This window comes from Mercenaria mercenaria, chromosome 13 (genome assembly GCF_021730395.1).
Source record: "Mercenaria mercenaria strain notata chromosome 13, MADL_Memer_1, whole genome shotgun sequence".
Classification (NCBI taxonomy): Eukaryota; Metazoa; Mollusca; class Bivalvia; order Venerida; family Veneridae; genus Mercenaria; species Mercenaria mercenaria.
In genome coordinates this window covers 46,382,403-46,398,275 of record NC_069373.1, presented here as the reverse complement: position 1 = coordinate 46,398,275, position 15,873 = coordinate 46,382,403, and the positions used below count along the sequence as shown (strand labels likewise).

General features: G+C 37.5%; 1 protein-coding gene across 1 annotated transcript in view; it reads right to left on the bottom strand.

Moving 5' to 3' along the window:
• LOC123529291 (uncharacterized) overlaps nt 1-12,075 on the bottom strand; it is a 29,033-nt gene extending 16,958 nt beyond the window's left edge. Inside the window, exons 1-6 of the mRNA XM_053520869.1 lie at nt 11,887-12,075; nt 7,922-8,012; nt 5,208-5,237; nt 3,060-3,185; nt 2,567-2,628; nt 368-425 (exon numbers count right to left, since the gene is read on the bottom strand). Of these exons, the coding sequence (XP_053376844.1) occupies nt 368-425; nt 2,567-2,628; nt 3,060-3,185; nt 5,208-5,237; nt 7,922-8,012; nt 11,887-11,979 (460 nt within the window). The 5' untranslated portion in view covers nt 11,980-12,075. The remainder of the gene's footprint in view (nt 1-367; nt 426-2,566; nt 2,629-3,059; nt 3,186-5,207; nt 5,238-7,921; nt 8,013-11,886) is intronic.
• Between the last annotated feature and the right edge of the window lie 3,798 nt (nt 12,076-15,873).

The following is a 15,873-nucleotide window of genomic DNA, read 5'->3' as shown; positions in this document are numbered from 1 at the left end:
ACATTTGCAACGCTACATTTGATAACCTTCATAACAGAAAACTTAAGTTTATTTCTCTTGTGTAGAACAGAACTTATTTTCGGTGTTACTGAAATGGTTTTATATGAATGAAATGAGGTAAAAAAACCCAACAAATTCTGGGGCCTGCTTTGGTGATACGTAATATTGTCACTTGTCAGCCTCCCAGAAACAAATGACACCTCGGGTGTAATTACTTTTTTGTCATAATAATATACCATATCACCCTACTTGGCGTGTGTTATTTATATTTAATGTACTATATACAAATGTATATAAATAACAGATATTAAAAAGATCAGATTTAGGGAGATGAATGACATTATCTTCGCCTCTGTGTTTTACTTACATTTGATTGCTTCTGTGAACATTCTGAAAACACCGTCTAGCTGCTCTCTTTCAGTAGGCTGAGTAAGAAAAGAAAAAGAATCTAACTACCATGACATTTCAAAGAAGAAAGTTATGATTACATGGAGCTACATGAGGCTACGTGAAGAACAAATTAATTTGAGAAGCAATCCTGCAGGGAGTATCACGAGTAAAAGTCTGCTCTTTTTGTCCTTTTTTTATTTTCTTGTGTAATTATTGACACACTCTGAACGTCAACTGTCGCTAATTTCTAACATTTATCGTAAATTTATTATATTGAGAAACAGGTGCGTGAAGGAGACGGCTGCAAACGCATTGATACGCCAGTACCCGGCAGAGTACTATCGGGATATCATTTTCAACCAATGGCCAAAGAGTCACGAACGCTGTTTACAATGTTCTTGTGCCTACTATGAGAAGAAGTGAGATCACACCAGACGTATCTAGAGCACCATCAGGATAGGCCACGTAACTGACGCCGTCGAACAGATCACGACGCTGGCCGGAAGCGTGATAGTGTGCGTCTTCAAGTCGCCGTCATTTGATATAGGAAAGACAGACAGTTTTTTGATATTTACAGTTGTAGTAGAGGGAAGAACGACGTTTCTATTTATATATTTTCATTAAAGGTCCACTACTAAGATCCGAACGAGTATTATATGAAAACCAGAGTTTGTAGCTGAGACTTCTTATTTACTGAAAAATGACCCACTGCATTGGATCTGACCCAATGCTTTGTCACTGTAGCTTCGCTTCACAAACGCGTCTTCATGCCTCGCCATTGTAGCCTCGCGCTTCAACAACGCGTCTTCATTCTTCGCCATTGTGCTTTCACACGCTTCACAACGCGTCTTCATTCTTCGCCATCGTAGCTTCGCGCTTCACCAACGCGTCTTCATGCTTTGTCACCGTAGCTTCGCTTCACAAACGCGTCTTAATGCCTCGCCATTGTAGCTTCGCGCTTCACCAACGCGTCTTCATTCTTTGCCATTGTAGCTTCGCGCTTCACCAATGCGTCTTCATTCTTCACCATTGTAGCTTCGCGCTTCACCAACGCGTCTTCAGGCTTCGCCATTGTAGCTTCGCGCTTCACAAAACGTGTCTTCATGGTTCGCAATTGTCGCTACGCGCTTCACGAACGCGTCTTCATGCTTCGCCATTGTAGCTTCACGCTTCACCAACGCGTCTTCATGCTTCGCCATTGTAGCTTCGCGCTTCACAAAACGTGTCTTCATGCTTCGCCATTGTCGCTTCGCGCTTCACCAACACGTCTTCATGCTTCGCCATTGTAGCTTCGCCCTACACCAACGCGTCTTCATGCTTCGCCATTGTCGCCTCGCGCTTAACAAACGCGTCTTCATGCTTCGCCATTGTGCCTTCGCGCTTCACCAACGCGTCTTCAAAGCGCGAGGCTACAATGGCGAGACATGAAGATGCGCTTGTGAAGCAAAGCTACAGTGACAAAGCATGCAAACACGTTTTGTGAAGCGCGAAGCTACAATGGCGAAGAATGAAGTTGCATTGGTAAAGCGCGAAGCTACAATGGCAAAAAAATGAAGATGCGTTCGTGAAGCGCGAAGCTACAGTGGCAAAGAATGAGGATGCGTTGGTGATTCGCAAGGCTACAATGGCGAAGAATGAAGGCACGTTGGTGAAGCGTGAATCTACAAAGGCGAAGAATGAAGAAGCGTTGGTGAAGCGCGTAGCTACGATGGCGAAGCATGAAGACGCGTTGGTGAAGCGCGAGGCTTCAATGGCGAGGCATGAAGACGCGTTTGTGAAGCGAAGCTACAGTGACAAAGCATGAAGACGCGTTGGTGAAGCGCGAAGCTACAATGGCGAAGCATGAAGACGCGTTGGTGAAGCGCGAGGGCACTTTCTTCGTGTTTATTAAGGGACACGCAAAACATGAAGTGCGAAGGTAAGATGACCAAGCGTTTAGGTAAGTACCATGACACCTGAAGCGCTAATCGCACTTCGCCATTGTAACTTCGCGCTACTCCAACTTACCTTCGTTTACCTAAACTGAACATCGTAAAAAGCATAATAAAGTTATCTTTTCTATAGAACAAAATCAATGACATTTAAGGCTGACGTCGTCATTTCTTATTATACTAATTACAAAGTGCCATAAGGTATAATTAATTCTAAACTCAAGCTACAATCGAAAATAACTTACATTGCCTTTTACATAGTAATGTACAGCAACAATCGTCTCAAGACAGTGGTAGTATTCATTACCTGAATAAACATTTTAAAACAGACTGACATTCGAAATTAGATTTGTTTCAAATAAAGTAAAACTAATAAATATATAAATAAATAAATATTTAGTGAACAAACGGAAACGGCTACCAATATAAACTTTCACATTTGTAAATTGCATATTATTAGCTTAAATTAATTCAAAACGTTTTTTACATACTAAATATTATTTGTATGCAAGCGATCGCAGGCATTTTCTATTTTCCGAATTGTCAAAGCAATTGACTTTTTTTCCATATCATCACTTTCCATTAAATATGACAGCATTTGTATTTGAAAACTTGAGATAAAAGTACTGAAATATCGGCAAGACATTTTTGCCTTATAGTTATACAAACTTCAAATGGCGAGGTATATAACGGCAAAAACATCATATATATGAGTTTTGCATTTTTTCCGAAACATACCCCAGTATGTAGACCATTCACACTGGTCACCTCCTTGAATTCTTTTTTCAAATGCTTCCCACGCCTTTTTAGGAACTGCCTGCCACATCGGCTCGTCCAACATACACCCGACGGCATATGCTAAAACTAATAAAAAAGATGAAAAGATAATTAATATATCATAGAAACAAATGCAACACCCGACTATACTATACGGTCATTATATTATTCAACGAGTATATGTATGCTATACTGAACAATATTTTGTTGATAATTGTGTACAATTTCAAAAAGTTACATTATGCCATCATATAGATTCGCTCATTTACGAGATCAACCCATCTTTTGAATAGTCATAAAATACAATAAAGCATCTAGAATTTAAAAAGTAGCGAAAATAATGAGGTAAAGGATATTGTTTCAACAGATTATTTGCCATATGGGTTCGAAACTCAGCGACGGCAATTAATTTTCTTGTAATATTCCCGAGGGATTCTGTAGATGTTATAGAAAAGAACATGCGACAACGCTATTCTTGCATAAAACGCGTACAAAACAGGTAAATGAATATATTGTCTCGCAACGTCATTATATTTCCATGAAATGCGCGGTAAAGTCTATGTTGTTATACACCTTGACGTCATTTCCTTTGAATTATCCGTTTTTGGGCCGTACTACGTTTACGCTTTGCCACGGAACGCGCATATGTAAAAAGGTGTTATAACAGCACGTGAGCGCGAGAAGCTCTCTGTTAACACACGTTTTCTCTCCTGTTAAAACACCCCCGAAAAATGACAATAACAGCAGTTGTATGCTAGAATGAGTGTACAATGTATATGCTATAAACGTTTCGACTCTATGATACAGTCATTGTTTCATTCAATGAGTGTAATATACACTATTAAATTCCGGCTGTATTATACAGTCACCGTATTATTGGAGATGCAGACAGACAGGGAAACAGACACAGTACGACCAACCAGGAAGTGTTGCTATATTTACATAATGATATGCAACACTTACAGACAGTGACATTGACCCATAACCATGACGACACACGTACTTGTATTTTTTAAACCAACAACCCGATATACATTCGTAATTACAGAACATTTATTATAATTCTTATTAATTTTATTCGATCATTTATTTAAAGGTTTGTATTTTTTTCAAATTGACACGGCTCCATTATTAAGTGCGGGTCGCCAGCTAGATGGCTTGACCCTGACTGTCACTTAACACATATAAAGAAGTACATATATGAGTATGGTTGCTAGCAACGGATGTGGCGACTACTAACAACTCAAATGTCTATCTGACAAATTACACTGTATGACATTATTGATAAAATCTGACGCATAGGCATCATTATTCAATATATACACTATAAACGTTCGACTGCATTATACGGTCACCATATCATTCAATGAGTGTACACACTATACACGTCAGACTGTATTATACGGCAATTCTATCATTCAATTGGTGTATACACTATAAACATCACATTGTATTTCACGTTCACCTTATCATTCAACGATTAATTTATTGCCCTGGTTAAAGTTGCAGGATGCCAGGGCTATTTGATGAAGAGGTTCAGATGGTTCGGCAGTGCATTTTATCTGAATAAGGGCATAAACGTCAATTGATACCATTTATTATACACATTAATATAACAAATATGATAGTAACAGAAAAAACTTTTGAAATGATTGATTGCATGTTGTTTTCTTTTTGTTTTAAATCTTATAAGACTTTCAGATTATCTTGTTGCGTAGAAGTGACATAATGGCAATTTAACGTTTAATGATCGGAAAATTCATTTAGTGATTGTTCTACGAAAAACACATGTTTTCTGTTAGAAAAATATCTCAAGAGAACGTCAAGTTTCAAATACGTTTGAAGCCATTAGATTCAATGAATCGACTTTCCTCGTTTAATCACAAAGGTCTGAAAAAAGAATACCATATTGGCTCAAGAGCGCTGACCAGAGTAACACAGCAAACACAGACATCTAAAGTGTTCTTGTGTTCTTTCATTAAACTTATTTTATACACTGGCGGAGAGAGAGAGAGAGAGAGAGAGAGAGAGAGAGAAGAGAGAGAGAGAGAGAGAGAGAGAGGGGGGGGGGGGGGGGGGGGGGGGGAGAGAGAGAGAGCTGTTACTTACCGTCAAGGGTTGCCGTTTTAATGACGCCATCTGGAATATGAAGAAAATTCTCTTAAATAAATAGGAAGGACATCTACGATAAGTATAAGAGAAACTACTTTTTTACGAATCAAACACCTCGATTAAACGGTTTCACTAAAGAAATTGATGAAACATATATTAAATTTTAAATCTCACAGTGTCCGCAATACATGAAAAGGACATATAATACTTGAAAAAAAAAAAAAAAGATTTCGAACGCCACTAAAACAAGCCACTAACACCAACAAGGTACTCGAGAAACTGCAGATTAAAGATATTCGAAATGATTTATTTTGAAGTGTGACTGCGAATTTAAAACAGATGCTATTATACGGTTATTACATGGAAATGACATGTCTTTATTGGCATGAGAACGTATCCATAGTGATAACATACGTTCAAAAACGTATTGCACACCATTGCTTTTCGGTATACATGAACATAGTCGACATCCCAAACCTGCAGCGTGCTATTAACGCTCCCTGTTATTTTCATGGGTCCTGTGCAAGTTTACTACTACAGCAAAGTATATAATGATAAAGCGTGCACAACATCGGTGTTTTTTTCATGCATCAATATATAGGCTCATTAAACAGCAATGACTAGCTTTAAGTGGTTATTAGCACTCCTGACGATTGGCGCATTTATTTGCCGCTTTGACGTGTTGCTGGGTTGGCGCTCTTTATACTTGCCAACATGTCAGAGAGAAATGTCAGAAATGAGCCATTGTTACGAGACAGGTCTAGTCTAGCCAATAAATATTTAAGGCACGCCGTGACTTCTTGCAAACGCGGATTTTTAATGCGACGTCGAATATCTAACAACATTGTATATCTAAAACAACATGGTTTATCCAACAGTATAGTAAAGTGTAGATATATGCATTATTCTAATATGACTAACAATACTTTAAACATCGCAATGATATTATGTTGACATCACGTCGGCATGGTATTTAGCGCAGCGGGAAATAGTGTTACAAATTTGATCAAATATTTTACTGAAAAATGTTTAAAACAAAATGTGTCTTAATTAATTTACATACACATGAAGTTGGTTGAAAATGATGGCGGTATCTTGAAACGTCTGTTGCCCAGGGAATGGAAATGAAAAGACTTTGTCTTTTTAAATCATCATTAGGTAATGAAAAGATAACATTTTGGACTGAATAAGTTACGACAACAAAAACATACGTCTTTCTTTTCAAAATACAGCCTGCTTATTGGGCACTCGTATTTCATTTCTGATTACCCAATGCTTTCTTTTACCTGCTTTCCTTACCAGTACTTTTTTGTTCTCATCAGGTAAGTATTCCGCGTAAGGGGAAAAAGTGTTCTATCAACTGTGACTCGTCCAATAGAAATGGCCCTGGTATACACATTTACACGCGCGACGATCGGTTATGTTTGAAACAAATACACTCCCAGTAGGTTACTATCAGTGGCAACGAACCAGAAAGAAACTGGGCATGTCATACCATACCCCTAGGTAAACCATAAGAACCATGATCACGAGCGGGAAAATTCGAGTACTAACCCGTTTCAATTTCGCATTCTCACCCACAACGCGCAGTTCGGTAAATGGGTACTATGCATATTTTATTTACCATCTTGTCTTCATATTTCTTATCACAGAGACACTCCGCGTACTTTATATTTTCATCAGCTTTACAGAAAAAACTTGGACGAATTTCCCTAAGGTAGTTCCTGTCCAGATAACAAAAATATTCTGATCGGCAGATATGTAAATGTTTATCTACACATGATCGCTAGAATGTGTATATGCAACATAAATGTGCAATGTGAATAAAATAAAAAAGTACAAATGTGCATTACTGAAAGATTTCTAAATCAAGATCAGTTTTAAGATGCCGTTCATTCATTATATATAACTGTGAGTATTTTACATTTTGTTCTTATTTGTTTACTGTTCACCTTACATGTGCACACAGCCGTGACGTCCAGATCATAAGGGAAGTTCTTCTTGTAACGTAGGTGAAAGCATACAATTTGCGGAGTGTCTCTGCGATATGAAATATTGAGACAATGTGACTGGTGCACCACTTGTTCAATATCCATAATACCCATTTACCAAACTGTGCGTTTCAAGTGAAAATACACGACTGAAATGTGTTAGTAGATTTTCCCGTTTATGACCATAGTTCTTATAGTATACACAGGGGTAGAGTAACAACATGTACATTGTTTTTGACTTCTATCTGGTCTGATGCCTGTGGTTACTACATATGCCTGAAGTCAGAATATGCCTGGTATACATAAAAATTAACACAAATACCGTACAGAAAAATGTCCTTACAGTTAGTCTAGTACATGCACCAAACGAAAAACTATCAGAAATGAACCTTAAAGTTTCAACATAGTAACATCTTACATAAACAAAAACAAAATCTTCAGTAAAATGCAAACAGGAGTTTTCGCATTCGAAATCACATCAATCCTTTTAAAGCACAAAGTGATTGTAAAACAAATCAAGTGCGTTTAATATCATGTTTTACAAAAGGGGCATGCCAATTTATTATTGCTGATTTAGAACGATTTTGCGAAAAAAAAACAACTAATAAACACTAAAAACAAAGTACTGAGTTTAAAAGTTTTGATCTGAAAATCATTTGCTAGCGAGTAACTAGTTTAAATTTTTGTTTTGGTTGTAAACAAATCTCCTGACTGACTTACCTTTCACTTCTCCTCCTTCATTTTCCTCAGGCACTTTAGTTTTCTTGTCAAATACTGTATGCCTTGATGCGAATTTAGACAAAAATCGATCCTGTAAAAAGATACAAATAATGTCTTAAAAGTTAGTTTGAAATGTGGTTCAGTTATTGCACGCATTGATATCGAGCTCATTCCGTTGAAGACAACTCTCCAGCGTAACATACGTGCTACAATAATGGTTTATGAGGAAATATCAACGATCAGTCTATCGAGAACATTCTGACAGCGCTATCTAACATAGTCCTCAAATTACGAATAAAGACAAAATGCCATTCCGTCACTGGGAACAAACCGACAACTTTCATAACGATCTGACGACTATCCAGCATAGTCCTGCAATTAAGAATTTAGACAAATTGTCAGTCTACCACGGGGCACAAACAGACAACGAAAGGTTTTCTCGCTGTAATAATGCTTTCGAACAAAATGTCTCTTATTTAGTGGAATCAGCTGACAATTATCTAGCATCATATACTTGCTTGAAAAATGACTTTATACAATATGTCAGTCTGTCCACGGGAATTGACTATTAAGCAGAATCTAGCATGATATGCTGGAAATTACTTTAGACAAAATGTCAGCCCATCAGTGGGTAACAACTGACAAGAAACAAGCATAATACACTTGCTTGAAAAAATGACTTTGGAAAATCAGCCCGTCTCAGGGAATTAACTAAATAGACTCTAGAATGATATACTTGCTGGAATAATGACTTTAGACAAAATGTAATTATTTTGAAGGAAATTACCTTCTTGTTAGACGGGTAACTTACTGGAATAATGATTTCAGACCAAACACAAGTCTGTTACAGGGAAAAACTGACAATTATCTAGCAGGGTAACAGGGCTGTAGCACGATATACTTGCTTGAATAATGACTTTAAACAAAATGCCAGTCTGTCGAAGGAAACAACAAACAAGTTACTTGCTGGAATGATGACTATTCATAGGAAGTTAGCAGTAGCATTGAGCAATAAAAATATAAGAAAATGTGAACTTGGCAGTAACAGTAGCAGCAGCAGCAGGAGTAGCAAAAACTGGAAACTAGCTGTAGAAGTAGCAATATCAAAAAAGCGTACAATTGGCAGTAGCATGAGTAGCAGTAGCAGTAGAAAAAGCGCGAAGTTAGCAGAAGCATTAGCAGTAGCAGTAGCAGTAGCAAAAATTTGAAATTTGTAGTAGCTGTAAGAGAGTAAGCAGTAGAAACAGAAGATTGTGAAACTGGCAGAAGCAGCAGCAGCAAACACAACAATAGGAACAGTATGAAATTGGCAAGTAGGAGTAGCAGTAGCAAATATCCGAAATTTGCAGTAGCCAAAATGTGAAATTGACAGTAGCAGTAGCAGTAGTAGCTGTAGCGATAATCCGAAGTTTGCGGTAACCAAAATGTGAAATTGACATTAGCAGTAGCAGTAGCGATAATCCGAACTGTGCAGTAGCCAAAATGTGTAACTGGCAGTATAAGTAGCAGCAGTAGCAGTGGAAGAATAAGCTGCAGCAGTAGCGGTAAGGAAATCATGAAACTGGTGATAGCAATAGCAGCAGCAAAAATATGAAATGGCACAAGCAGTAGCAGCAGAAAAATATAGAATTAACAGCAGCAGTAGATGAACAAATTGCAGCATGAGTGGTAGTAGAAAAGTCCTGAAATCAGCTGTAGCAGTAGCAGTAGTAGAAACAAGCAATTTAGTAGATTTATATATCCCGCCAATAAGTTGCTTTGTGAATGAGGGGAGTATATTTTGAAAGATATTTTATTTCCAAATATTCACAAGTTATGTACAAAAGGACCGTTTAATGGTTTTTCGTTTCTTTTATTACAAAATCAAAGGGAAAAATTATGATCTATAGTGGTTTATCAGTTTCATGAAGATCCATCAAGGAATTACTTTGTGTTTTGGAAGCTTATGAATTTTAAAACAATTAAAGAGCAATAACTGCAATTACTGAAGAGATTCTGATGAAAGACACGGACGCATCGCTGCCAGATAGTGATCTATATCTGTATAGTATTCTATCCTTTTACTGGGCAGGGGGATAATACTGTATTTAAGCAAACATCATGTGCAAATCAAAATACTTTTTGAATTATAAACATTTTTAATTTTCAACCAAATCATGAGGAAAGAATCTGCTTTTACTGTGTCAAGGGGGATAATAGATTATGTGAGCAAAGGTCATGTGCTAATTAATGATTTTATGATAATTGGCGATTCTAACAGAAATACGTTTTGAATTATTATAAGTATTTTCTCTTTTATTTTCGAACAAATCAAGGAGAATACCTCTGCTTTGCTTGGTCGAGGGGAATCAAATGTGTGAGCAAAGGTTGTGTGCTAATTCATAATCATATGATATTTGGTAATTCTAGCTTATATACTTTTTGAATTATAAGTAATTCCCATTTCGAATGGACGGACGAACATCCGGTCAGACAACGCCAAAACAATAGCTTTCTGCCTTAGGCGGGGGTTAAAAATGTGGCATTGACAGTAGCAGCAGCAGAAAGGGGTAAAAATTAGTAACAAAAGCAGTAGCAGTAGCAAACATTCGAAACTGGCAGTAGTAATAGCAGCAGTAGCAGCAGCAAAATATGAAGTTGATAGTAGCAGTAGCAGTAGGAATATCGTAAAAATGGCTGTAGCTGAAGCAGTAGCCGAAGTAAAAAAAAAATGCAATATCAGTATCACTATAAAATCGTTAAACTGACTGAAGAAGTAGCAAAAATATCGAAACGCAGTAATCAAATCGGACAAAACTACTTTTTTGTAGGTATATATTTGGTTTATTTTGGGCGCGTGACAAAAACAAGAGTTGATCTCATGACGCTTTTTATTGTTATCAAAATATGGCAATCAAATGTAAAAGGTGGGGGGGGGGGGGGGGGGGGAAGGGGGCGGCTCCATGGCCGAGTGGTTTAGGTTGCTGACTTCAAATCACTTGACACCCACCACAGGAACCCGCTACTCGAACTAACACCACGCACAAGTCGGTAGCTCTACCCAGGTGCCCGCTCGTGATAAAATAATGCACGGAGGGGCATTTGGGGTCTTTCTTCACCATCAAAGCTGGAAAGTCGCCATATGGCCTATAATTGTGTGGTAGCGTTAAACCCAACAAGTGTAAAAAAATATCAAATGAACAACCTGAGTAGATTTTATTAAATATCATAACAGCATATTCCCCGTACGTGGGCCCAGTGTTGTTATATTTTTTTCTTTTGGGTTCACGGAGATTTGTTTGATTTGTTTGCTTTGGGTTTTGTAACAGTATTTCAGTTATGTAACGACGGGCAGTTAACCTAACCAATGTTCCTGGATTCTGTACCAGTACAAACCTGTTCTCCGCAGATAACTGCCAACTTCCCCATATAAATCAGAGATGGAGGACAAATGATGCAAGACACAATGTCTTTTATAAAATCAATATAAGCAGCGCCTGGGGGATCGACCTCGCGACCCCAAAATCCGTACACCTGCGCTCTTCCTATTAAGCTAAGCAGGTGGGATAGGGATCATGACGTATATCACGGAGAACATTCATTTATACTATATATAGAATTCCGCTGAAGCCGGTGATTGAGTGGCGTGGGGTGTGTTGCACCTCTTGAACCGAGTCTGCTATTATGTTACATCGTTGCATTCTGTGCTTCGAAGGAGTCTTTTCAACGACCTTATTAGTAATAATAGTATGTTATCGAAATGCATGAATGTTCTACAAAATAATTTGAATAAAAACATTTCCAAATGGTAAATTTAGTCTGGCTGACAGTAATTTAATTAATATAACCACAAAAATATATGTAGATTCTATATCAAGTTTGGGGGGAAAAATCGAAAAAAGAATAATACACCGCTGTAACAGGTAATACATAAAACAACAAATTCATTTTACGTTTAAAATAAAGTAAAAGTAAAAAACTCATACCTTCATAGAGGCTGACTCTCTGTTAAAACTCCTTGCCTCACTCAGGCTAACGAATATCAGCACACAAAGGCACAAAAATATCGCGCACCGCATTCTCGGAGCTTTTTTTTTTACTTCAAGTACAGATTATCAAAAATGAAATCAGGGTGGAAGTCGCCGGGCAATCTGCGCATCGGCGTATAAGACCGTCTTATATAGTTATGCCACGCTGGATGATTTTCAAAAGAATAAGATAGATTTTGACTCAGTCTGAAATTGTAATGTCATATTTTATGCTTAGGTTGTTAAACTTGTTGAAATTCAAGCTAGTTTAAAAAGTATGACATACGGAGAGCGATTTACTGTGAGAAATCGTTTCAAATTTAATCAATTCGATTTTATTTAATGTTTTTTTTTTATCATATTACATTTCTCGACTTAGTAACTGGATGTTTGATGGAGACCTAGATTTTGACTCAGGTTGAAGAGCTGTATTTGATTTACAACCTATGATAACGTTTTCAAAGATATTTTAACAGGAGAATAAACATATGTTAAAGACATCAGTTAAAGACCGGGAACGAATGTGCATACGGATAAACGGACGGACGCCCTCACATTTGATACCTTTGGTGGTCATTCCACATTGTTTGAAAACGATAGAATGACTTAAGGAACAAAATACTTATTTGGTTACGGAATGAATATAAAGGATTTCTATTGTCCTACGCCACACCTCATACCACGTAAGGTATCAATCGTGTGTTCGGAATGACAGATGGACGGACGGAGAAAGTGCAATGCTTCAGTCAACGAAACATTTTTCAACCATCCGCGCAGTCTGGTCAGGATCCATACTGTTCACTTTCAAAGCCTATTGCAATTAGAGAAACCGTTAGCGAACAGTATGGATCCCATGCTAGTCGCAAATGCACTATGTTGGTTTTCTCATGGTGCGGCTCAATTTCTCCTTTAATACCAGAACATCAGCATATGCAGTTCTCAAAGTTAAAAAGAATTTGCGTTTTGAAGGCGTTAAGAATATTTACAAAATTATTTCGTAGTTTATTTTCTATATCGATTCTTTTGAAATTTTCAACTGTGATAACAATGTAATTGTAGTAAAATAAATGTACAAGTAAAAGGGATTTATGTAAAAAAATGTTATCTTTACAGGAGTATCACCTATCTAAAACTATGCAGCATTTGTTGATCCTAGCTATTCTACTCCCCGCTTTGCCCCTCCCCATACGCTCACAGCATCCCCATCACTCGACAGCTGAACCCTGGCGAACATAGTTTGGTTATGACCGTAAATGATTGAATTGTATGTTTTTAAAAAAAAGAATTTTACCAACTGAATACCGGTATGTTTTACATTTAAAAAATAATCAAGTTACGAGTAATCCTTTATTGGATGTAATTAAAGCGGTAGTGATCGGTGCACATCACGCCATTTTACGTAAACACATAGAATTCGCCTAACCATTTCATATGGAACGCCATTGCCGTTCTTTTTGTATTGATAAAGCATGTTATGCTGTACTTGTATAATGGACGCAGCTTGATCCCGATGGTTGACCTTTGCATTATAATAAGGCACAACCTATTATTGAAAAGGAGTGTACGTAAACAAGAGCTGCACGAGAAAAAGGAAATATAGATTTGTATAAATATAGATTAGTGTACTGGAAAGTTTTAACTGATAAAATGTAAGTATATATACTTTGATACTGCACTGTATACAAACTAATTCCATATAAATATACACGGCTACCCTAAGCACCCTTGATTTCTATAATGAAATAATCGATATGAATAATCAGCCTAAGGTCAACCATCGCAGTCAAATTGCGACTACTATACTGGTTTAAGCTACAGTCACACAGACGGATATGTCCGTGCGTTGAGGTACGGTGCGGATAGGATTAGTCTGTGGGTGTATAACTACGGAGCAGTACGTGGTGAGAAACAGGAAACAAACAAAACAATACAGGACGCGAATAAGTAGGGATAGGTACAAGGTACTACGTTGAATTACGGGAACTGCACGGGCCCAGGAAGAGCTTGTACGGGCACCGTACGATGTCCGTGCGAATTTGGAAAACTGCGCGGAATTTCGATGCTCGCACGACTACCGCAGGGGACTCGCACGGTCAACGTACGATGTCTGTACGATATTAAGGACACCGTGCAGAGAACGCGCGATGTCCGTTTGACTTCCTTGGACATCCTTCGGGTGTCATGCGAGCGTCGAACGGACCCACGAGCACAGAACGAAGTACGGCCGGGCTCATTGCAAGCTACGCACGACTTGTCCGTACGGATATCCTACGATTGAATCCTCTGAAGAACGTACGGGGTCCGTAGGTACTATGACTAGACACTTCGATTGTACAGAGAGCTTAAGGGTTCTAAAATTGGTGGACTCGTACGATTTTATAAAACCGTATGGACATCGTACGGTCTTGTGACCGAGGCATAAGCCTTAAGCTTAAAAATTGTTTGTTTCAATATTCATCTACAAAAACACAGATATAACCATAAAGTGTTAAGATAATAATAGTGATGATGATGATAATAATAATAATAATAATAATAATAATAATAATAAAAGACTAAAATTGAAATACTCTGGTCCGTTTTGAATGTATTTATTCCACTCTTCTGTCGGGTCATCGTAAACATGTTCTTACATTGCCTATTGGTGGATGATTTCTCTCACTTCTAACAGCGATCTGACACTACAGGTGTATTGACCACTGCAACAGTAAGGATTCGAACTAGCAACCCGAAATTATGTTGATAGCAACGCCGACGATATGAACACTTGAAAGTAGGTTTCCTGTGATAAATCAAACGGATACTGGCCTTGCACGTATATCAAAATATTAGCGTTCTTTTCATTCGATTTATATATTTCTGAAGTATATCAAATTCTGATCAACCACTTCCAAACAAACTAAAGCTGTGTGTATAGGGTGGCCAACCCATGTGACTGTTGGATACCGTACATAAAGTAAACACGTCTCGATTGAGGTTAGCATTTTGCCTACATTTTCCTTATTACTTGACGGATTTTCATGAAATAATGTGCGCCGAAGACAGTAAAACGTTTCATTGTAAAATTATACCTAATATATAAATTCTGTAAAAAAATCGGCTTGTATTTCACAATTGAATATGAACAGGCAGAAAAAATACGTATTATATCTTTTAAATTGTACCTTCCGTAGTGTATGCTGCCGGACTACCTTCATTAATATGCATAACCTGACACAGTTCAATTAACAGCGCACATAAAAACTTCACTTTAGTTCCATTTTAATATCGATAAATATTGAAGATTTCGTTCAATAACAAAACAACAAACAAAAATGTAGAGGTATATAATAAAAGGGTTTGCTTGCTGCGCCTTGTGAGATCCGATCTCGCAAAAATCCACTCGAGCCGAATACAGCATCCCAGATCGGGCTAATGTTATAATAACCCTATTATGTACACGAGAAACAGTTGGGCGAAGTGTTTGATAAAAGTACTGAGAACTGATGAGAGACACTTTGTGCCACTCTATAATTACCACCAATATCAGTATCTGGAAAATATGTCAAGTGCACGTGTAATTACAAAATGATAATGTTTTATGAATTTATGGACTTGTTTACCTGAATTTATGATTATGGTAATCTAAATTATATCTTACTGTTCAAATATTCGAAAGGGATTTTGCAATTGTTTGAATACTATTTTGAAATCGCTGACTGCGAATCGTGATTTTGTAAATGAGGAAATTGTCTCTTTATCAAATGTTTTGTATTGTAAAAAAAATTACAGTCGAGCATTGTGCTTGTTTGTCCGCCCACTGAAATTTTACCCGAGAGCGAGAAATTTATTACGGTTTCAACAATTTGAAATATTTTTGGCTATTTAGTATGACACTCTCAAAACAGCTAACCCGTCAATTATTATTGTTGGTCCGATTGTACGATTTTATTGCAGTTAAATTAA